At 36.3% G+C, this 22,968-nt stretch overlaps 1 protein-coding gene, 1 long non-coding RNA gene and 1 other non-coding gene across 4 annotated transcripts in view; 1 reads left to right on the plus strand and 2 right to left on the minus strand.

Annotated features, from left to right (window-relative positions):
* Nucleotides 1-303: 303 nt before the first annotated feature.
* Nucleotides 304-22,968, plus strand: part of LOC114480151 (uncharacterized) — a 34,565-nt gene continuing 11,900 nt past the window's right edge. For both annotated transcript variants that reach the window (XR_003676061.1, XR_003676062.1), the window contains exons 1-5: nt 304-445; nt 579-661; nt 2,146-2,253; nt 22,632-22,675; nt 22,809-22,891. This is a non-coding gene — a long non-coding RNA (uncharacterized LOC114480151). The remainder of the gene's footprint in view (nt 446-578; nt 662-2,145; nt 2,254-22,631; nt 22,676-22,808; nt 22,892-22,968) is intronic.
* Nucleotides 1,811-6,950, minus strand: LOC114480115 (eukaryotic translation initiation factor 4 gamma 1-like). The gene is made up of 17 exons (XM_028473964.1): nt 6,828-6,950; nt 6,647-6,729; nt 5,985-6,377; nt 5,651-5,797; nt 5,328-5,564; nt 5,110-5,214; nt 4,689-4,982; nt 4,448-4,577; nt 4,054-4,367; nt 3,788-3,960; nt 3,579-3,704; nt 3,398-3,479; nt 3,157-3,255; nt 2,920-3,063; nt 2,750-2,831; nt 2,518-2,658; nt 1,811-2,232 (listed from the first exon to the last, which is right to left on the minus strand). The coding sequence occupies exons 2-17, from the start codon at nt 6,722-6,724 to the stop codon at nt 2,051-2,053; spliced, it is 2,727 nt and encodes a 908-aa protein (XP_028329765.1). The 5' UTR covers nt 6,725-6,729; nt 6,828-6,950; the 3' UTR covers nt 1,811-2,050.
* Nucleotides 5,872-5,948, minus strand: LOC114480891 (small nucleolar RNA SNORD66). Its single transcript, XR_003676180.1, has one exon. It is a non-coding gene; the product is annotated as a small nucleolar RNA SNORD66 (small nucleolar RNA).

The following is a 22,968-nucleotide window of genomic DNA, read 5'->3' on the forward strand; positions in this document are numbered from 1 at the left end:
GATAAGCATGTCTGCACTGCGGTAGTTTCCATATCCATTAGTGAGACATCTCACTAAATATTATGAAATAGAACTTTGGGTTATGTACAGTATATAACCCCGGTTCTATGAAAATATGAGTGAGATGACTCACCAGACAATCCTTCTTGCTCGAACAAGGCTTATATTGAATGGTGCGCATCTGTTCATGTCCTCCTTTTATAGGAGGTGGGTGGGTCCCTAGCGGACAAACGCACTTCACCGGCCAATCAGGATTGGCAGATTGAAATAATGCATCTGAGGAATGCAGACAGAGGTTGCATCCCATAGTGAGACATCTCACTCATATTACTCCTAGAACCAGGGTTCTATACATAAGCTACAGTTTTCTTCCAGCCTTAACCTCTCACTGTCTCTTATAGGATGCTGTCACTCATTTTTGGGAGCCTGCCGTGGTTTCCTCTATGTAAGTACTGTATAAAATACATGATCAACTATTTTTCTAGAGTGAAAATACCAGAACCTTGATCATGTGATCAAGTCCATCAGGTGTAATTCTTTCTCACCTTTCTCTGTTTGTCTCCTTTCACTTTTTAAAGGTTGCCATGTTTGATGAAATGTTGTGTGTTGCTGTGCTGAGTGTTGCTGCTGTGGAGGTCTAAGGTGACTGTTTATTGATGTGGTGAGTACATAGTCTGTGAAAATATCACTTCATCACAATCTGTTATTTACACATTTTATTACATCATGACAAGCACCGCAGAACAAAACTATGCTGCAGGGTTGGGGCTCAATTACATTTTACACTTACAATTACAATTCAATTACCATTACAGTGACTGATGATTATATATTCTCAGAAAGTCAATTACAATTATATTCTGAATTTACTAAAGTTAAATTACAATGAATCACAATTACTAAAGCTGAAATAAATAAGCTAATAAAAGGTAGCCTTCCTCTTGTGTTAGCCTTCTGTTAGCATCTCTGATGACAACAGGTCCTAAATCAGCTGTAAAATACACTAAAAACACATATCTATCATCTCATTTATTTCATATTTATTGGTTACCTTGTTAGGCTTCCTAATCATTGTAAATACATGTTTTAATATTTTTGGTGCATCTGAGCCTTTATTGTGTCCCTAGATTTTTATATCCCTAGATTTTAATTTATTTTAATGATAAAATGTGGGACAGTTTGATATGAAACACATTTTAATAATTGTTAATTACAAATGTGTAAAATTGTACATAGAACTGTCAATTACAATTACACCATGATTGTAATTTATTATCAATTACATGATTACAATTATAATTGACCCTGCAATGCTGATCACCATTACTTGGCTTCAAATTATTATTATTATTATTATTTTTCACACGTACCAATTAGTTGGTGTCATATTGGTTCCATTAAAGCAGTCATTGTTAAATATGGACACGTTTACCACGAGAATAGGAAGCTACTGCAGATTCTAGACTTAAAATATACAATCCTAATTATTTTAGTCTTTAATGACTTTACTATTTTAAAGTGTAAAATGATAAATATTCACTGCTCAGCACAGCTAACAGTGCTATATTGGCAGAGCTACAGTATGACCTTTGAACTGTTTGAATTGGGATCTTTACATGTGATTTATACAGTAGGGCAAAAAAAAGTATTCAGTCAACCACCAATTGTGCAAGTTCTCCCTCTTAAAAAGATGAGAGAGGCCTGTAATTTTCATCATAGGTAAACCTCAACTATGAGAGACTAAATGAAAAAAAACATCCAGAAAATCACATTGTAGGATTTTTAATGAATTTATTTGTTAATTATGAGGACACTTGCTGGGACAAGCAGGAAGGGTGGGTGTGAAGGGAACACCAAAGAGTGAGGGGAGAGAAATGATTGTTTCAAGTCCATCCATCAGAAGAAAACAAAGACAAAGATTTATCCTCACTGAGGATTGATTTGAGTCTGCCACTCGGGCGTTATTGTTCAAACAGCCGCACTGCAGAAGCACCTGCTTTGCCAAACGGGGGCAGAAACGTTGACTTCAGAGTCATTTGTCTTTTAAACATTATTCCTTGTCAGACTCCTCCTCAGGCTCACGGAGCCAGGTGAAGAAAGCTGTGACCGACTTCAACACGACACCTCTTCCTGTTTGCTCCGCAGGGTCTTTACTCGTCTCCCACTTGTAGAAGGCCTCCTCTTTAATAATGTCCTCATCGTACAAGGTGTCGAAGAACATACACAGCAGATCTGCAGAAACAAGATGCAAAGGTCAGTTGTTAGGAGCAGAACTGTGGATTTCTGTCAGTAAGTCCACTTTGTACCAATAAAGTCCTTAGAAATCTACAGACATTTTAAATGTAAATGAACAAACATATGTACAACGGCGTATTAGGGCCACATTCAAATAAAATACAATAAAAATCTGGGCACTACAGGATTAAAGTCAGAATATTTCAAGAATAAAGTAAAGTTTTATTTTAATAAAATGGTAATAGTATTTTTCCTCCTGGTAAATAATAAAACAACACTTACTAGCAGGCTCCTCCATGTGTACCATCATGGCCTGCAGGGCATACAGAGCCTGCAGCTCCTTCTCCTCGTCATTCAGGTATTTCTGCAGCAGCTCGGCTCTTACCATGATCTGCTCAGCAATGGCCTTGTACGGGTGTTCACCTTGGTTTTTAAGAAGAAACAAACAACACGTTAACATGGGGGGAGCACCATTTAGTTTGCCATTAGAGTTTGAAGCTTATGTTATGCTTACATATGATAGCGATCCCACACACTGAGGCCATCAGTGATCGTACAAAGTGATTAGAAGCAGCCTGCTCCTCATCCAAATTAGCCTGAAAATGAGCAAGAAATGTTTCAAACACTTGATCAAATAGTGTTTACATTTAGATGAATTCCAGAGTCTGAGCAACGGTCACACACCTCAACCCAGTCCATGATGTGCTTGTTATCAGCCTTGTCTTGAAGCAGTCTGTCCAGCTGTTTGCTGAGTTCTTCTCCACTGAGGAGCTGCTTCTTCACCACTTCCTTTGGCCCCAGCTCCTCTCCTGTGGTGAACTCCACTTTCTGAAAGTTACAAGTCCACATTTAAACCAGGGTTCTACAGTGCAAACCATTGACTCACATTTACACCTAATGGTTCCATAACGTTTTGAATACCTGCTCAGTGACAAACTTGTTCACATCTTTGTCCTCAGGAAGAAAGTCATTCCAATTCAGGCCAGCTTCAATCCACAGATCCCCAACTTTCTTGGGAGTCTAATAAATGAGTAAATAAACAAGTTCAGATGATTAAAAAAAACAAGATCAAGTTGAAATATGACTTATTCTTAAAAGCGTTGAGACAATGCAACACATTTTATTTTAGACAAATTCAACCCAGAAACCTTTGTGTACATACCATTCCTTTGCACAGCAGCTGGAGGATCTGTGCCAGCAGCACGCCAGCCTTTCCCAGAGGCACCAGAGGCTTTGAGATCTCCCTGGGACAAACAAAACATTTTTGTTAAGAAAGGGACATTTTGTATTATATTGATTATATTAAAACAGTGGGATTGCAAATGTTTTTCAACTTTTCTCACCTGAAGAGCTGTCCCATAGGGATGCCTCCTTCATGGAGCATAGGGGTGATGAGTTCAGCCAGGTACAGCCACATGTAAGGTATATCAATGGCCATGTCTTCTGTTACCTCCAAGATCTCCTGGAGCCTATGACAGCACAGTCAACAATTCAGTGTCAGTCTTTAGTGTGACCCAGGCTTTAGATACATTGTTCTTTGACAGATGCTCACCCTTTGTAGTATTGTTCAGTGGGTAACGTCCCAACTTTCACAAGTTGATGCAGCAACAGGCCCAAGTGTTCCCTGACAGTTGTGCTGCGTTCAAGTGTGGACTCCAGGCCTTGCCGCACAAACACATAAAGCATTGAGGCACTGTTGAGCTCTGCCACGCACTGCAGCGCCTCCTACAGGACCAGGAGAAGACAAACGTTAGTCATGTTCACACTCAACGTGCAGGTAAATGTCCTGCTGTTGTATGTTGGTCAAATTCTTTGAACCTTCAAGTCAGTAATGTGGAGGTATTCATCAATGATGGCTTTGGACTTCTTCTCCATCTCCTCTTCGCTAAGGGAAGGTTTGGGAAGAGAAGGAGGGGGAGTGGGAGCGCTCTCCTCACTTCTGCCACCACGCTCCTGGGACTCCCTGCTGAAGCTTCTCTTGGTGATTGGGCTTCCTTCCCGTCCATCAACGTGGCCAGATCTGTCAAAGTGATCCCTGTCTCTGTGATCAGTGTCTGATGAAGACAACAGTGATGAAGTCTGCTGAAGGGCTGAGAAGTGGTTCAGAGTGCTGGTAGCAGGACGCCCTGACTCTAAAAGGAAGAAGAAAAATAGGACAGATCAGGAGCCTATCTTCCAACCCAAGTCAGTCAACCTATTTGACATTGTTTACCTTGATCTGCACTTGCTGGTTTAGCTTCAGTGCCTCCACTGCAGCCTTTTTCCCAGCTGCGCCACACGCCCTTGCACCCGGCTTTGCCACCAGGAGCCAGCACCAGATTGTTTAAGTCCATACCACCGGACTAGAAGGCAACAGAGAACAGTACATTTATGAACCAACAACATCCCTAGAGAACAAATCAAATGATCTACTTTTTAACAGTTGACTCATTGACGTCACTAGCTTTGCTGACCTTTATGATCTTGTAAAGGCGATTGGTATCGATGGGTCTGTCCTTGGAGATGAGCACCGTGTTCCCACATCCATCATCCTGAGGCTGGCTATTTGGTCCACCGCCCGGTGTATGAGACCCTGGACCTCCCATGCCCCCCCCACACATTCTACCACCTCCTCCAGAGCTTTCCTTCTTTGACAGGAGCTGCTGGTGGACTTTGATCTGTTCTTGATGCTCTTCCAACTCTGCCTCCTTATGAATCTGGTCAATAGTCTTGGGACCTTGGTCTCCTCTACGGGGCACCCAGATATTCTGTGATTGGGAAACACAATTAAATAGCAGAAGTTACAAATGATTGAATATGGTTTAGTTTCTGGACACATGTCACCTTTATTGAGAGCAATAAGTAGGTGTTCAAGACCCAACTTTTTCCATTTACCTTTCTGAGGTCTAGAACATCTTGCAGCATAAAGCGGATTCTGGAAGAGGTCATCTTTTCCTTGATGATTTTGTTCATCTGATTGAAATACTCGTCCATTTGAGGCTGTTAGGGAAATACAACAGACTTAGCAATGACAACTAAGGTATAAACTAGGGCTGGGTATCGCCAGGTACATCGCGATACGATGCATGTAGATGCTTCATTATTGTACTTACCTTGGCCTTTTCAAACTCCAGGTCTTTGCCAATGGTGGAGAGAAGTCTGCAGAGACACTCCAGAGACTTTTCGTCATGGTTCTTCAGTAGTTTAACTACACAGGCATGCATAATGGCCTCGGTCAGCATCTTCAGCTTGAAGAGCTCACCAACAAACTTGATGTTGCCCAGTGAGCGGCGGCGGGCAATAACCCTGGCGTTTTCCAGCTCAACCCGCAGACGTTCACGCTCCTCATCCTAACAGGTGACACAAATGATTAAATCTGGGACCCACTCTTGAGGTACAAACCCACTCTTGAGGACAAACAAATGTGTCATCTTACATCTTTGGCAGCCTCCAGCTCCTTCTGTTTCTTTTCAAAGATCTCATCATCATCCTGGTCTTTCTCAAACTCCTTCTGGCAACGATTGAGTAGGAGATAGAGGAAGTTTGCAGTTTTACCTGGTTTGTCGGCGCTGGGGACTTTCAACTGTTGATGGAATATGGAAGAATATTACTAAAGCTGATTTTATTAGTGGACATGAAACATAATATATATGATTACTTCATCAGTTCCTCATCACCATCATTGACATTCAGTGGCCCAGACCCGTGACACTTAAGAACAATCATCAATGAAGCCAATAGAGGCAAAATACCCAAAGACACGCACTCACCCCCATTAGGCCGCGGCACATGTTGGCATAGGCCACAGAGAAGTTTGGTTCCAAGATGGCCTTCTCAGATATCAGGTCAATGGCACCTTTCAGCCTTTCCTCTGTGTCTATTGTTAGTTCAGACACCTGCTTCATTAGCTCTGGAAACTTTTGTGGGGTGAGCTTGTTCAGGATGCTACGCAATTGCTTGAACAGCTCCCCAGTTTTGGCCACCTCAGGATCATTATCCACAACCTCCTCAGCACCACGGCTGCAAGAGTTCTTCTTCACCGTAGGTTTCCAGGCTTTCTCAGCTTTGTTTAGTTGCACGTCATAATTTAGAGACATGCTGTGGATGATGATTTTCCTGGGCTCTTTGCGCTGGCCCTGCTGGGAGCGACTGAAACCAGGAGGCTGAAAGAGAACAAGGGACAAATGTTATTTTAAAGAAGGTAAACTAAAACATTATCGTCACCAACTGGTCATTCTAATGTTCTTATTTTACTGAATACGGCCCTAATTGGTAACAATTGTGCAATAAAGTCATAAAAAGATCTCATACAGAGTAACAGTTTACAACAGGACAATTGAAACTGGTTTCCCCAAAGTTTTTATTTTCCATAATAAAGATCTAAGATTTGTAAACTATAAAATGAGTGTGAAAAAATAGAGCTGATGCTCACCTCTGTGAAGTCATCCAGAAGGTCCCCAATGGCCTCCTTCTTGTTAAGTTCCTTCATGTTTTTCTTTGGCACAGACATAGCAGCTGTAAGAGAAAGAAATGTTACTACCTTTTAGGAGCCACTTCTTTCAAACTCCACAAAGTAGTTCCAACGCACATTAAATATTATAATTATTACTCACTTTAGCTACAAATGTTGTTCACTGAGGACACTTGCTTTGTAGAAAATTAGATCCACTTTAGTTGTTTTTAAAAGTCTTTTGGGCACTCACTGCTGAAGATTCTTCACTTTCAACTTATATGAGCTGGTCTGCAAAGCTTCTATGCTGCTTTCATCTTATCTGAGTTACCATGACTACCTGTCAACAATGAGCTGTTCTGTAAAGCTTCTATGCGGCTTTCATCTTATCTGAGTTACCATGACGATCTAGAGTCAACGCCAGGCAGCATTAACTGGGGGGGCATTAAGAAAACTGTGGGGGGCACAAAAACACTCAGTTCTGAGTAGCATCCCCCCCCCCCCCCCCCCCCCCCAGAAAGTTTGAAAAAATGTTGGTTTTTCGGCTTAAAAACCAAACAAGCAGCGTTTTTCTGTTTTAAAATTAAATCTGGTTGTGTTTGTATTATATTTGGATATTTAAGGGAAACTATGACGACAGCTTCATGTTTTAATCTCACCACACAGAACGACCGACAGATGGACTTTTATTCTGCTGCGTTTATTAAAAATGATCTTGTATCATATTGTCCTCCTCACACTGATGACAGAGGTGTCATTTGTTAAATAGTTATTGATGCTGGAAGTCTGAATCTGTGAATATTATATTATATATATATATATTATTTTATTATAGTTTTATTAAAAAAATTAAATCTTTGTATAGTTTTATGACATTTTGTAATTGTTTGTGTAGTTTTAATATAGTTTTGACATTTTATTAATGTTTGTATTGTTTTAATGTAGTTTTATGACATTTTGTTAATGTTTGTATAGTTTTAATATAGTTTTATGACATTTTATTAATGTTTGTATAGTTTCAATGTAGTTTTATGATATTTTATAATAGTTTTTGTAGTTTTATGACATTTTATTAATGTTTGTATAGTTTTAATTTAGTTTTATGATATTTTGTAATTGTTTGTATAGTTTTAATGTAGTTTTATGATATTTTGTAATAGTTTTTTGTAGTTTTATGATATTTTTATTAATGTTTGTATAGTTTTAATGTAGTTTTATGAAGTTTTATTAATGTTCGTATAGTTTTAATGTAGTTTTATGACATTTTGTAATAGTTTGTATAGTTTTAATGTAGTTTCATGATATTTTATAATAGTTTTTGTAGTTTTATGACATTTTATTAATGTTTGTACAGTTTTAATGTAGTTTTTTGACATTTTGTAATAGTTTGTGTAGTTTTAATGTAGTTTTATGATATTTTGTAATTGTTTGTATAGTTTTAATGTAGTTTTATGATATTTTGTAATAGTTTGTGTAGTTTTATGATATTTTGTAAGAGTTTTTTTTGTAGTTTTATGATATTTTATTGATGTTTGTATAGTTTTAATGTAGTTTTATGATGTTTTATTAATGTTTGTATAGTTTTAATGTAGTTTTATGATATTTTATTAATGTTTGTATAGTTTTAATGTAGTTTTGTGATATTTTGTAATAGTTTGTGTGGTTTTAATGTAGTTTTATGGTATTTTATTAATGTTTGTATAGTTTTAATGTAGTTTTATGATAGTTTTTAATAGTTTTATAGTTTCAATGTAGTTCTTAAACATTTTATTAATGTTTGTATTGTTTTAATGTAGTTTTATGACATTTTGTAATAGTTTGTGTAGTTTTAATGTAGTTTTATAATATTTTGTAATAGTTTGTATAATTGTAATGTAGTTTTTTTGACATTTTATTAATGTTTGTAAAGTTTTATTGTAGTTTTATGTTTTTTAATGTTTGTATAGTTTTATTGTGGTTTTATATTTTGTAATAGTTTGTGTAGTTTTAATGTAGTTTTATTATTTATTAATGTTTGTATAGTTTTATTGTAGTTTTATGATATTTTATTAATGTTTGTATAGTTTTATTGTAGTTTTATGATGTTTTATTTATGTTTGTAAAGTTTTATTGTAGTTTTATGATGTTTTTTAATGTTTGTAAAGTTTTATTGTAGTTTTATGATGTTTTTTAATGTTTGTATAGTTTCATTGTAGTTTTATGATATTTTGTAATAGTTTGTGTAGTTTTAATGTAGTTTTATGACATTTTGTAATAGTTTGTGTAGTTTTATTGGAGTTTTATGATATTTTGTAATAGTTTGTATAGTTTTAATGTAGTTTTATGATTTTTGAAGTAGTTTGTGTAGTTTTAATGTAGTTTTATGATATTTTGTCATAGTTTGTCGGTTTAATGTAGTTTTATGACATTTTGTAATAGTTTGTATAGTTTTAATGTCGTTTTCTGATGTTTTATTAATGTTTGTATAGTTTTATTGTAGTTTTATGATGTTTTATTAATGTTCGTATAGTTTTATTGTAGTTTTATGATGTTTTTTAATGTTTGTATAGTTTTATTGTAGTTTTATGATATTTTGTAATCGTTTGTGTAGTTTTAATGTAGTTTTATGATATTTTGTAATTGTTTGTATAGTTTTAATGTAGTTTTCTGATATTTTGTAATAGTTTGTGTAGTTGTAATGTAGTTTTATGACATTTTATTAATGTTTGTATAGTTTAATGTAGTTTGATGATATTTTATTAATGTTTGTATAGTTTTAATGTAGTTTTATGACATTTTGTAATAGTTTGCGTAGTTTTAACGTAGTTTTATGATTTTTTGGAATAGTTTGTGTAGTTTTAATTTAGTTTTTTTTTAATTTTTTAATAGTTTGTATAGTTTTAATGTAGTTTCATGACATTTTGTAATTGTTTGTGTATTTTTAATGGAGTTTTATGACATTTTTTAATGTTTGTATAGTTTTAATGTAGTTTTATGACATTTGGTAATAGTTTGTATAGTTTTATTGTTGTTTTATGACATTTTGTAATAGTGTGTGTAGTTGTAATGTAATTTTGACATTTTTTAATAATTTTTTGTAGTTTTAATATAGTTTTATGATATTTTGTAATAGTTTGTGTAGTTTTATTGTTGTTTTATGACATTTTGTAATAGTGTGTAGTTGTAATGTAGTTTTGACATTTTTTAATAATTTTTTGTAGTTTTAATATAGTTTTATGATATTTTGTAATAGTTTGTGTAGTTTTAATGTAGTTTTATGACATTTTATAATAGTGTGTGTAGTTGTAATGTAGTTTCATGACATTTTGTAATAGTTTGTGTAGTTGTAATGTAGTTTTATGACATTTTATTAATGTTTGTATAGTTTTAATGTATCAATCAATCAATAATATTTTATTTGTATTGCGCCATATCATAACCAATGGTATCTCAAGACACTTTACAGTAGAGCAGTCTTAAGGACGGACTCTTCATTTTATGGATACACACACATGCATATATACGTATATACACATACATATGTATCCCACACCCAACATGAATTCATCATGGCGGCAAGGAAAACCTTCTGTTAAGCAGCAGGAACCTTGTGTGGATCCCATTCCTATGATGAACAGCCATCCACGTTATGCTGTGTTGGGTGTGTGCAGAGGAAAGGGTGGAGACAGAGTTGTTGAGACTCTGTAACTCCACACTGAGGATCCCACGGACCTGCAAGACAAAAGCCAGAAGGAGTACAGGAGCAAACACACAAGGAAAGAAGCAGACATAGAGGGAGTGTTAGAGAGAGGAATGGGACCCTCTCCGGTCCCTCTCTAACCTAAATGACCTCTCTCTTAACGCCCTCTCCAACCTCTCTCCAACCGAGCATGCCAGACCCCCCCGGCAGTCTATGCCTATTGCATCTTAACTATGAGCTATGAGCTGGTTCCTAACTAAAAGCTTTACCAAAGAGGAATGTTTTGAGCCTAACCTTAAAGGAAGAGAGGGTGTCTGCCCCCCGAACCGTGGTTGGTAGATGGTTCCAGAGAAGTGGGGCCTGATAACTGAAAGCTCTTCCTCCTATACTACTTCTAGAGACAAATGGAACAACGAGTAGGCCAGCATTTTGAGAGCGTAGTGTTCTGGGGGGATTGTATGGCACTACAAGCTCCTTGAGATAGACTGGTGCCTGTCCATTTAGGGCTTTATAAGTGAGAAGAAGAATCTTGAATTCTATTCTATATTTTATGGGAAGCCAATGCAGAGAGGCTAATACAGGAGTAATGTGATCTCCGCTCCTAGTTTTAGTCAGTACACGTGCTGCAGCATTTTGAACCAGCTGAAGTGTCTTAAGCGACTTGCTCGGGCAGCCTGCTAAAAGAGAATTACAATAATCCAGTCTAGAGGTAACAAAAGCAAGGACTAGTTTTTCGACGTCGCCCTGAGACAGGATAGATCTGATTTTAGCAATGTTACAGAGATGAAAGAAGGCAGTTGTTGAAGTTTGTTTTATGTGAGAGTTGAAGGATAAATCCTGATCAAATAGAACCCCAAGGTTTCTAACAGTTGTGCTTTGTGCCAGAGTAATGCCATCTAGGGCAGTTAGGCTAGCATAGGTTTCTCTAAGGTGTCGTGGGCCCAGTACAATGACCTCAGTCTTGTCTGAGTTAAGAAGAAGAAAATTTTGGTCCATCCAGGCCCTAATGTCCTTTAGACAGGCCTCAAGTTTAGATAGCTGATTTGTCTCACCTGGCTTCATTGATACATACAGTTGGGTATCATCAGCATAGCAGTGAAAGTTAACAGAGTATTTTCTCATAACATTACCAAGGGGGATCATATAGATACAGAAGAGGATTGGACCTAGCACAGAGCCCTGAGGAACCCCGTAGCTTACTTTAGTGTACACAGAAGACTTATTATTCACGTGTACAAACTGGTACCTATCAGATAGGTAGGACTTAAACCAGTTTAGGGCAGTCCCTGTGATTCCAAGTAATTTCTCTAATCTCTCTAGTAGAATATAGTGATCTATAGTGTCAAAAGCTGCACTAAGATCTAATAAAACCAGCACTGAGAGTCGTCCTTCATCTGAAGCCCAGAGTAGATCATTAGTTACTTTAACTAAAGCAGTCTCTGTGCTGTGTTGAGCTCTAAAACCTGACTGGAAGTCCTCGAACAGGCTGTTGTTTTGAAGGAAGTCACAGAGCTGAGCTGCCACAACTTTCTCAAGAATCTTTGAAATAAAAGGAAGATTAGATATAGGCCTGTAGTTTGCTAAAGTGCTGGAATCAAGAGTAGGTTTTTTGAGAAGGGGTTTGATTACAGCTACTTTAAAGGACTGTGGCACGTAGCCTATTGATAGGGATATATTTATTGTCTCCAACAAAGATGGGCAGACCAGGGGAACAACTTCTTTAAACAGCTTAGTTGGGATCAGATCTGAAAGGCAGGTCGATGGTTTGGAGGATGAAATAATAGAGTTAAGTTCCTGAAGTCCTATATGTGTGAAACAGTTTAGGTTAGGCCTATTTACATTTAATGGTACAGCAGGCCCAGGTGAAGGCAGGGAGTGGCTAATTTTATCTCTAATCTTGTGAATTTTATCGTTAAAAAATGTCATAAAGTCCTCACAGCTGAGGGCTAGAGGAATCATGGGCTCAATAGAGCTCTGACTTTGTGTTAGCCTGGCTACAGTGCTGAAAAGGTACCTCGGATTATTTTTATTTTCTTCAATTAGTGAGGAGTAGTATGTAGATCGACTATGTCGTAAGGCTGTCATGTATTTATTATGGCTTTCTTGCCAAAGTATTCGTGACTCCTCTGTTTTATTGGAGCGCCACATTCTCTCTAATTTACGGGTTGTTTGTTTGAGTGTGTGAGTTTCAGAGCTAAACCACGGAGCTTTCCTCTGACGTTTAATAGTTTTTTCCCTCAATGGGGCAATTGAGTCCAAGGTGGATTTTAGTAGACTAGCAGAGCTATCGACAAGCAGATCCAGTTGAGAGGGGTTATAATTAATATCATAGTTATTTATTGGATGGTGCACTGAGTTTAAGGCAGCAGGAATGGCCTCTTTAAATTTAGCCACAGCACTATTGGACAGATTTCTACTCCTAACTATTTTATTGCACAGTGCGAGATCCTCTAGGATAATGTTAAAAGATATTAAAAAGTGATCTGATAGCAGAGGATTTTCAGGGTAGACTTTTAGTTCATTAATATCAAGGCCATATGTTAGAACAAGATCAAGAGTATGATTTAAACGATGAGTAGCTTCATTAATAGTTTGAAAAAAGCCAACTGAGTCTATTAGGGACATAAAGGCTGAGCTCAGGCTATCACTATCTTTGTCCACATGGATATTAAAATCTCCTACTATCAGTATTTTATCAGAACTGAGGACTAAGTTTGATATAAACTCAGAGAATTCTGATAGAAATTCAGAATAAGGGCCTGGAGGACGGTAAATTATCACAAATAAGACTGGCTGGCAGGTTTTTGATTCAGTATGAGATAAATTTAGAACCAGGCTTTCAAAGGAAGTGTAACTGGCCTTTGGTTTAGGATAGATTAGGAGAGAGGAATGATAAATAGCTGCTACACCACCTCCACGGCCTATGTCTCGTGGCATATGAGTATTTAAATGACTGGGAGGAGTGGCTTCATTTAAACTAACATATTCATCTTGATACAGCCATGTTTCAGTTAAACAGAATAAATCAAAGTTATTTTCTGAGATAAGGTCATTTACTAGTAGAGATTTGGATCTCAGTGATCTAATATTTAATAGAGCACATCTAATGCTTTTATGTTTTGGTGTTTCTAGATTTGAGATTTTAATTTATTTAATTTATTTTTTTGATAGATTATAAAGGGGTTCATTTGTGGGTACAAAGTAAAATAGCGTGTGTGATTTCCCTGCTTTAATTCTATGGGACATGAACACATGATATATAGATAAAGGTTGCACCAATGTTTGCTGGACTTAGATAAATAGATCATAAATGTACCAGAGCATCCCCTGTCTTTAGACCCTACCTCAACAAAGAAAAACACTACATGAATTCCACGTAAACATGTCATGTACATCCAACATACGACCATAGAGAAGAGACACAGAAAAGTGGTGGATTTCATTTGTGTTGATTTCAAAATCAAAATAAACCTTTTGAAACGTAAGAAGTTAAAAATAAGAATCTAGTAACTATAATATGATTAAAAAACTATAATATTAATAATATTAAATAATGATAAAGTAATATAATGATAATATAGCAATATAATAATACAATGAGAATAACATTAACTATAATATAAAATAATATGAGAATATAATGGTAATTATAAGAATAGCAATAACATTAATGCAGTAGTTGTACCAATAATAATAATTTGAATAATAATGGCAATAAAATAACATGATGAGAATTGATTAGTCAGCATAAAGGCTGTAAAAGGTTGTGTCTCTCATTTCTTCCTTTTACTTCATCAGACAAAGAGAAATTTAGTAGAAACACATCATTTTGGGAGAGTTTTTATTTCTTTTTTTATTGATTGTGGAATGAGTAACAATAGTTTTTGTGAATTTGAAAGAAAGTTTTCAAGACTTTATCTTTTCTGACTTGTGACTTCAGGAAGTCACAGAGTAAGACAAGCATCCCCAACATTTAAAGCTTTCCATTTATTTGACTAGTCAGCATTAAACTACACTTCCAGTCCAGATTTTGCTCCAAGTCTGTATCAGCTGATGATGTCCATGATCAGATCTTTGACCTCCTCTGCCATCGCTTTGTCAGAAAGTTGATGAACCTCTTAAACACAGATTTCTTCTCTGGAGGATCTTTCTCAGGTTCACTGATGTTCATGCTGAGATTTCTTTTCAACAGATCAGTTTCTACTAAAGCAGAGACATTCTTCTCCCTCAGCAGCATGATTTGAAAATGAAGGTTCTCCTGCTCTTTCATGGCCTGAACGTGTTGTTCTAGAACTTCTCCTTCCTTCTTCTTCAGCTCGGTCTGAAGAAGGTGGATCAGCTCCTTGTCCTGTTTTTGGAAGTGGTTCAGTTGCTTGCATTTCTCTCTTGTTTCTTCAAGCTTTTCCTGTTCAGTAGTGATACAGGCCTTCAAGGTGGAGATCATTTTGACATGTTCAGCCTCCAGATGAGCTTTATTTTCCACTTCCAGGACTTGGATGGAGACCGTACGCTCAGCTGTTTCCCATAAAGCGCTGAGGCGGGAGATTTCCTCTTCTTTGAGGTGAATCATCAGATTGGTTTGCTGTTGTTGAGCATCTTTTTCTGTGGCCCACTGCTCCTTCAGCACCTTAAAGTCTTCTGATGATTTCTCCAGTGTCTGTTTGAGGTGGTCAATCATCTCTCGTTGCTGCTCAACGATGGTCTCCTTCTCCTTCTGCGTGTCCAATAATCTGGCCTTGTCTTTGTCCCACTGGGTCAGTTGGGCCTCTAATGCTTGTTGGGACAGGTTCAGAGACAGTTTAAGGTTTTCATTTTCCTCCTTCAGTTGGTCCAGCACAGAAGTATCATTTTGGACCTGAGAACAGTGGAGGATGGACATTTCCATGGGCTGAGAGCCAAGGAGTGAAGTATCCAAGCACAGACTCTCTGTAACAGACTCTGGGTTGTGAGCCTTGTTGTCTGCTACTGTTTCTTTAACTGGTTCCTGGTGTTTAGAAGATCCATCAGGACTTGGTGAAGGTTGTGAATCAAGGAGGGAAAAAAGCTTTGTCCAGTCAAAGTCTTCAGTGGGAGCCATCACTGGATCATCTTTCTTTTTTCTCTCAAAACGGCGCCGACCTTGTCTGTGAGCGTTCTTAGGCATTTTAGTAGATGTAGTGTCAGGTTTAACAAAGACAGTGTTGTTTCTCAGACTCTGAACTGCTTTGTGTGTTCTTTCATCTGAACATCAAAGCCTTACTGACTTCTATCTAAAATAGAACAAAGAGTCAACAGAAGATGTTCCAAAATCATCACCATAGCAACCATTTCATATGAAGCTTTTTAGCCGTTGCTATGGACACTTTAAACGTAACCATAGACTAGTCATTAGCCACACAGTTTGTGCTAAATTATTCCAATATTCATTTACACATGTATTTATTAATACTTTTGGCAGGTTTGGTCGTCCATAGTGGGGGGTTAATGAAGTAGAATCAAATAATTGTATTATATTAATTGCGGTGTTGTGCAATAATCTGTGACCCGAAAAGTCAGTGAACTACTGTCATTACCTCCTTTTACTTTGATATATTTTTGATAGTAATTCATTATAGTTTAGTCATATTAAATTATTATATATATATATTGTATTTAGAATATTTCCTATATATATATATATTACACTTGCCACTTTTATAAATGTACACACTATAGTTAATATGTATTATTTATTGATTGTTAACAAAGCAGATTATTATTATTTTTTGTTTTTTAATTCAAATTTGGATTATGAACAATTTTGTTGTAGTTTTTGCTTATTTTCAGTGATGTTGATAGTTTTTCAATGTAGTGAGTCCCCGGGACCCACAGGTGATGATTTGAGTGGGTCTCTGGGAAATTCAATGTGTCCTCAATAAAAAAATGATTTATTTCTATTTCTTAAATTGTAGTGTTAAACTCTCTTAATGGTGGTATGATATGGATATAATTAGCAGATTTATTCATGTATGTTCAAAATGTATCTGAAATACAATTTTAAATCTGAAAAGTTTATTACACAACAACTGTTACAGTGGCAGGTTGTATTGTACTTTTGTAGCAACATAAAAGATCACCAAAATAAATGATTAAAATTCAAAAGAAAACAAATGGTGTCTGTTGTAGAAAAATAAATGTGTAAAAGAGTCAAAAAATAAATTGTCACCAAAATAAGACCAATTATTATTATGAACTGAAATGTATTTGTACGAGTTTGAAATACTTATTAATTATATTGTTATATTTCACATTTAGAGCAAAAGTTAAGAAATTACAATTAAATATGTTTTTGAAAGTTGTAATTGGTGTAAAAAATCTATAAAAAACAAACAAGATGTAAATTAAATTGGTATCCACATAAAAAAGTAAAAAAAATACTCATATTACCAAGTTAATTTAATTTTAAATCAATCTAATTTTACCTGACAGGTAGATTTGGCTGTTGGCATAAAATACCAGCCACTTGCCCAGTGAGGGGTGGAGTCACTAAGGGGCGGAGTCACTAAAGGTTTAGGGTAGGGCTGGGCAATATATTGAGTTTCAAGATATATAGCGTTTTGTATTTTGTCGATATAGAAAATGAGAATATTGCCATCAAAATGTATTTTTTATCTTATTTTGTTTTCAAACACTTGTTTTGGGAGTCGCTGCTTTCACTACGTCTCAGAAGTGCATTAAAAAGCTGAGTTAGATGATTCCTCAGTGCGTCCTAACCCCAGACCTTCCCCTAAACAAGCCACGCTACAGAACTCACTCACACATGCTGTATCCTTTACAGGGGAAACAGTTAAAAGTGGCACATTTTGTGCAGCTGTTTGTTAATAAATGTGACTGTGAGACACTAAAAAGATTGATTCACTGTAAAGGTAAATGTTTATGATGTTTGTTTTTGTGCTACATGAGGACTTTCAACAAATCTGTCTCCACATTCACATTCTCCTGACCTGACTTCAAATCACACACACACATGAATTACAGCAGTTTGAATGATTTGTTACGTTGTATGATTGTGTCAGAAGAAGGAGACTCTGGACACATGTATCTTCTATCTCACATCTGATGTCAATTTGCTGCTTTTGACCACAATCTCATCATGGTCACCAGAAAATGAAATAAAAAGTGTTTTAAATCTTTGCCAGCCACAGAATCCTTTAGGATACCAAAGCAGAACAACAAACCTTCATGGACTCAATCAATGATGTAAATCGGGATGAATTACTCTCTGGACAAGGATTGTTCTCAATTCTCCAGCAAAATACAGCAAATTATTACACAATTTACACGGAAAATTAAATTAAGGGCTAAAAAAATGGTTTTCCCTGGGTAAATCAATCTATTCTGAAACTGATGAAAGAACAAGATAATTCCTTGAAGTTGGCTGTAAAATCAGGATATAACGGACATCAATTTATCTCTTTAAGAAATAGAGTAGTGAAAGAAATAAGAAAATCTAAAGCTGACTTTTTCATCACTGCTTTGAATAGTGCACGTGGAAATTCTAAAATAACCTGGCATTATATAAAAAACTGACAGGTGACTCCCTCAGAAATAAGACAAAACAAATGCAAATTGAACTAAATGGAGACATTTCAACAGAACCCAAGGTAATAGCTGATGCCTTTAACAACTACTTTATTGATTCTGTAGCAGAAATCTCTGGGAACTTTACAGTAAAACAAAAAAAAGAATACTCATTGTCTGCAACAGTCTTTTTTCATATCAAACATCACTGAGACCAAAGTCATTAACATAATTAAAATCCTCAAACCATCTAAGGCCAGGGATGTATTTGGAATGGACACGAACATGCTCAAAGATTTGGGATCTGCTCTGGCTCCTCCCATTGCTTCTGTCATTGATCTTTCAATTTCCAGTGGCCACTTTCCAAAGGCCTGGAAATCTGTTATTATTACACCACTTTTTAAATCTGGTGTTTCAACTTCTCTAAATAACTACCGACCCATAAGCATTCTTCCAGCCATTATCAAAGTTGCAGAAAAATGGGTGGCTGAGCAGATTGTCCAGTACTTAAACAGTAGCTCCGCCTCTTTCCACGCCATGCAGTTTGGCTTCAGATCCAAACACTCCACTGAAACGCTACATGCCTTTTTATTGAGAGAATAAAATCATCTCTTGACAAGGGTGGAGTAGTAAGGGCGGTGTTCTTAGATCTCAGGAAAGCTTTCGACACAGTAAACCACTCTGTTCTACTTTCTAAGCTCTCACAATTTAATTTCTCTCATGACACTGTGAGCTGGTTTGAATCATACCTGTGTGATGGTACTCAATCTGTATTAACTAACAACAGCAAGTCTGAGTCTCTTAGGCTAACCACCGGGGTTCCTCAGGGCTCAATATTAGGGCCCCTCTTATTTAGCCTTTATATTAATGATTTGCCGACTGTCTGCTCTGAAGTTGAATGTTTGATGTATGCAGATGACAGCGTTGTCGCTCCAAGGACATTGTTGCAGATAAACTTACCAAAGCAATGACTCTTGTCACTTCCTGGCTGCAGGAGAACTGCCTGCAGCTAAATACTTCAAAAACTGAAGGTATGTTTTCCAGTCAAACCAATAGAGCCTCATCTAATCCTGACATACTAGTTGCTGGAGAAAAATTACAAATTGTAAATCAATACAAATATCTCGGGTTAGTAATGGATTCTCACTTCTCCTTTAAAGCCCATATTGACAAATTATGTAAAAATATCAAGTTTAATCTTGCAAATTTCCGCTCAATCCGAAATGAAATGTCAACTGAAGCTGCAATAATTTTTCTACATTCCATGATTTTCAGCCACTTTAACTACTGCCTAACAAGTTGGTCTCAGGCTAGTCAGAGTGCAAAAAGACCTTTGGAAACATTATACAAACAAGCCATTAAAGTCTTGGATAGAAAACCAAGGCACTATCATCACTGTGCAATCCTAAAAAAGTACCACCTTTTCAATTGGGACAGTCTCCATAGATTTGCAGATCTGAGTCTCATATACAAATTAACACATGATTTGGCTCCAGCTCCTCTGGCAGAGTTCATCAGCCAAAGAAACAGCTCTGAGCGCTTCACTCCAGGCTCCATAAGAGGCGATTGTGTCATCCCTCTGCACAGGAGTGCTTTCAGTCGCTAGGCCTGGTCAGTTAGGGGCGCTGCTGAGTGGAACTCAATACCTGAGGAGGTTAAACAGCTAACCACTTACAAGGCCTTTACTAAAAAATTGAAAATTTGTCTTATTAACATGTACGTCTGCCAACATTAAAAGTCGAGCATGTTGCTCTGTATTGTATTGTATTAGATAACGTAGCCTTTTGAACACGTGCTTCTTCTGTGTTTTAATATTGTAACAGGTTTTTTGTGTGTTTTAATATTGTAATAGGTACTGTTATTGTTGTTATTGACTTGTACATGTATTGTCATGCTTGTATTTTAATGCCTTTTTACATCTTGGCCAGGAAACTGCAGATGAAAAATAGCCTTCTGGCTGATTCTGGCTTTTTTGTTCATGGGTTATATGAAATTGCACTGTCCCCTTTCAAATAAACCAATACAATACAATAATACACAAGTAAAGTGTGTCTGTATGTATACAGGCCTGACTCTTAAAATGAACATATGCATCATTGACTCTTTGAGATTTAAACTGTTGTTCCCTCGTCACAACATTCACACAGTTTGGAGAAATCCTTGGACAAAGCTGTTAAATTTAGCTGTTTCTTCTTCTACCCAAAAAATGTCCTCCTCATTTTTAAATCCCATAATCCAACATTGTATCAATTGTGAGCCTTTAAAACAAACCTAGCTTATTTTTAAAGTGATTCCTACAACTGCCAGCAGGAGGAGCCCCAGTCAAGACCTTCTCCAGCTCTTTCACCTGTAATTCATTGTTACCATTTCATTCTTCCAGAGACATCATATATAAATGATCAAATATCAATGCAGAGACCCCAAAATAAGCTTTTTAACTCTATTTTTAAGTAGGGCCCTATAAAATCACTTTGATTTTTTTCCAAATTCCGGTTTTTAGAATTATTTATAATTTTTTAATGAAAATATTAGTTTTTAACTCCTGTGAGGAAACAAAATAAATACTAATAAATTAAAAAAAAACTCATAATTAAACAAAAATGTATGTCAACAATAAAGTACATACAATTAAAAGGTAAATATAAGTTGTAGTGACATGTATTATTCTGACTTTTCCTTTTGAATTATTTATATGTCATATAAAGATGTATTAGAACAGCATTAATCACCTGATTTCCTCTCAGGGATCAATGATTTACTGAATCTGATCAGGTTTATTGATTAAGTTCTGATCAACTGAGTTTAAATGATCTTCTGTGTAATGTAGAATATGACGTTGACTAGATGTTACACTTTGTTACTTTTGTTCCCCATAGTCAGGACTAAAGTAACACCATGTAATACACTGAAGTTAAAAAACTAAAGAAAACTAAACAATGTTCTGGATAATAAGCCATGCACTCTCTAAATAGAAAAAATATGACATTTTTCATTGTTTAATTTAAAGAAAATAAAAATAAATTAAGTCTAAACTTTGATTGTTTTCATTATTGTGTTTCATTAGTTAATTTTTTATGAATTCATTATTTCAACATGTATTTTACTGTAGATCTGATGAGATGTTGTTAGAATGTAATATTCTGATAACGTTGCTCCAACAGACTTTTATTTTGTAAACTTCCCACTGAAACGGTTGTACTTGAGGTAGCTAGCTGACTGTGAATGTGTAGCTACGAGACACAGACAAAAATGTGGAATAAAAAGAAGTCAAAGACAACATGGACTGAGTTATTCTTAGTTAATCAGACACAATAGTTCCAACACTGAGCAGGTGAAGATGATTAAAGCTGATCACGTTTTCATGGAGCGCCGCTGCGCTACACCAAACACTGGTGGAGCTTCACAGACACTGCAAAGTTAACGTGCTCTGGAGGTTCTGTCGTTAGGAGTTAGTGATTATTTGTGTTGCTTTTTAGAGGGTGTTTGTGGTGATTTAGGCAGAGTTTAATGCAACCAGCACAGGAGGGGGGAGGGCGGTGCACCTAATAAGTGGTCCCCAGAAACATTTACCCATAAAAAAACCTCCTCTGCCCCACGGTGACGGTGTTTTATGCTGATTTATGTCCATTTGTCTGTGGTTGTGGATTTTATAGGGTCCTATTTAAGCCACATATGCGTGACATGTCCACTTTAAAACAAGGATGTGAGAACTGGAAATTGTCAAATCTTTGTAACTTTCTCCATCTTTTGTTCCTTTGTGTTTCCTCGTTTTAGGATGTGGAGTTCTGTGATGCCCAGAGCCAGATGGAGAAGACTGTCATCAGCATCTATGTCATCATGCATGAAAGTGATGAAGAACAGGAAGCACCAGAAGACGTGGGCATCATCATCAAAGGTGTCACTGTGATGAAGGACCTCAGAGATGTTTCCACTGCCTTCTCTCTGCTGTTTGGTCTCATCTACGTGCTCAACCTCAACTACCCACCTGACCTTAAGTACACTTTTGAATTTTCTCACAAGGTTCTGAAGGAACTTGATAATAGAAAGCTTTCAAAGAAAGTGAAAAACCAACTTTTTGATGGACTTTTTGAGTGAGATGACCTAGAGCTGGTCTATGGCTATGTGAGCAATTGTCCTGAGGTCTGACGTGTTCAAAATGCACTTTTATGTAACATTATGATCCATATATTGTGTTTTAAGCATTTTAGAAAGGCTGTTCTTTGCCATATTCATTTACAGACATTTTTATTTTCTAAATGTAATTTGAATAATATTCAGATTTTCTGAAATTGAAAAATGTAATTTTTGCACTTGCACCTATCTTTAAAGAAGTTTGTAGTTTTAGCAAAAATGAGCACTTTTAAGTGTCTGCCTTATTTTAAACAGTAAAACTATCAGATTTGTGTCAAAGCTTATACCTGAACTAAGTCAACTATATATATTATATATATCTATATAATCTGGGTTAATACAGTGTTGGACTGTCATGAATAGTGACACTCAAAAATTAATTCACTTTCAGCCAAATCTGTGCCTTTTAATTAAAAACATTTCCCACCATTTCATTTAACATAATACTAGTGTATGTAGTCTCTTAATATCTAGTCAATGTAGTTGAGTTACTTTTACATAGTTGTGTTCTATAGACATCCCATAGTGAGACATCTCACTCATATTACTCCTAGAACCAGGGTTCTATACATAAGCTACAGTTTTCTTCCAGCCTTAACCTCTCACTGTCTCTTATAGGATGCTGTCACTCATTTTTGGGAGCCTGCCGTGGTTTCCTCTATGTAAGTACTGTATAAAATACATGATCAACTATTTTTCTAGAGTGAAAATACCAGAACCTTGATCATGTGATCAAGTCCATCAGGTGTAATTCTTTCTCACCTTTCTCTGTTTGTCTCCTTTCACTTTTTAAAGGTTGCCATGTTTGATGAAATGTTGTGTGTTGCTGTGCTGAGTGTTGCTGCTGTGGAGGTCTAAGGTGACTGTTTATTGATGTGGTGAGTACATAGTCTGTGAAAATATCACTTCATCACAATCTGTTATTTACACATTTTATTACATCATGACAAGCACC

This window comes from Gouania willdenowi, chromosome 18, assembly GCF_900634775.1.
Source record: "Gouania willdenowi chromosome 18, fGouWil2.1, whole genome shotgun sequence".
Taxonomy (NCBI): Eukaryota; Metazoa; Chordata; class Actinopteri; order Blenniiformes; family Gobiesocidae; genus Gouania; species Gouania willdenowi.

Excerpts from the sequence above, each read along its gene's own strand:
- LOC114480115 (XM_028473964.1), bottom strand. The coding sequence starts at position 6,724 with ATGTCTGTGCCAAAGAAAAACATGAAGGAACTTAACAAGAAGGAGGCC. Across the intron at positions 2,659-2,749 it reads GTGTGGGATCGCTATCATAT|GTGAACACCCGTACAAGGCC; the intron begins GTAAGCATAACA and ends TTAAAAACCAAG. Across the intron at positions 2,233-2,517 it reads ACACATGGAGGAGCCTGCTA|ATCTGCTGTGTATGTTCTTC; the intron begins GTAAGTGTTGTT and ends TTGTTTCTGCAG.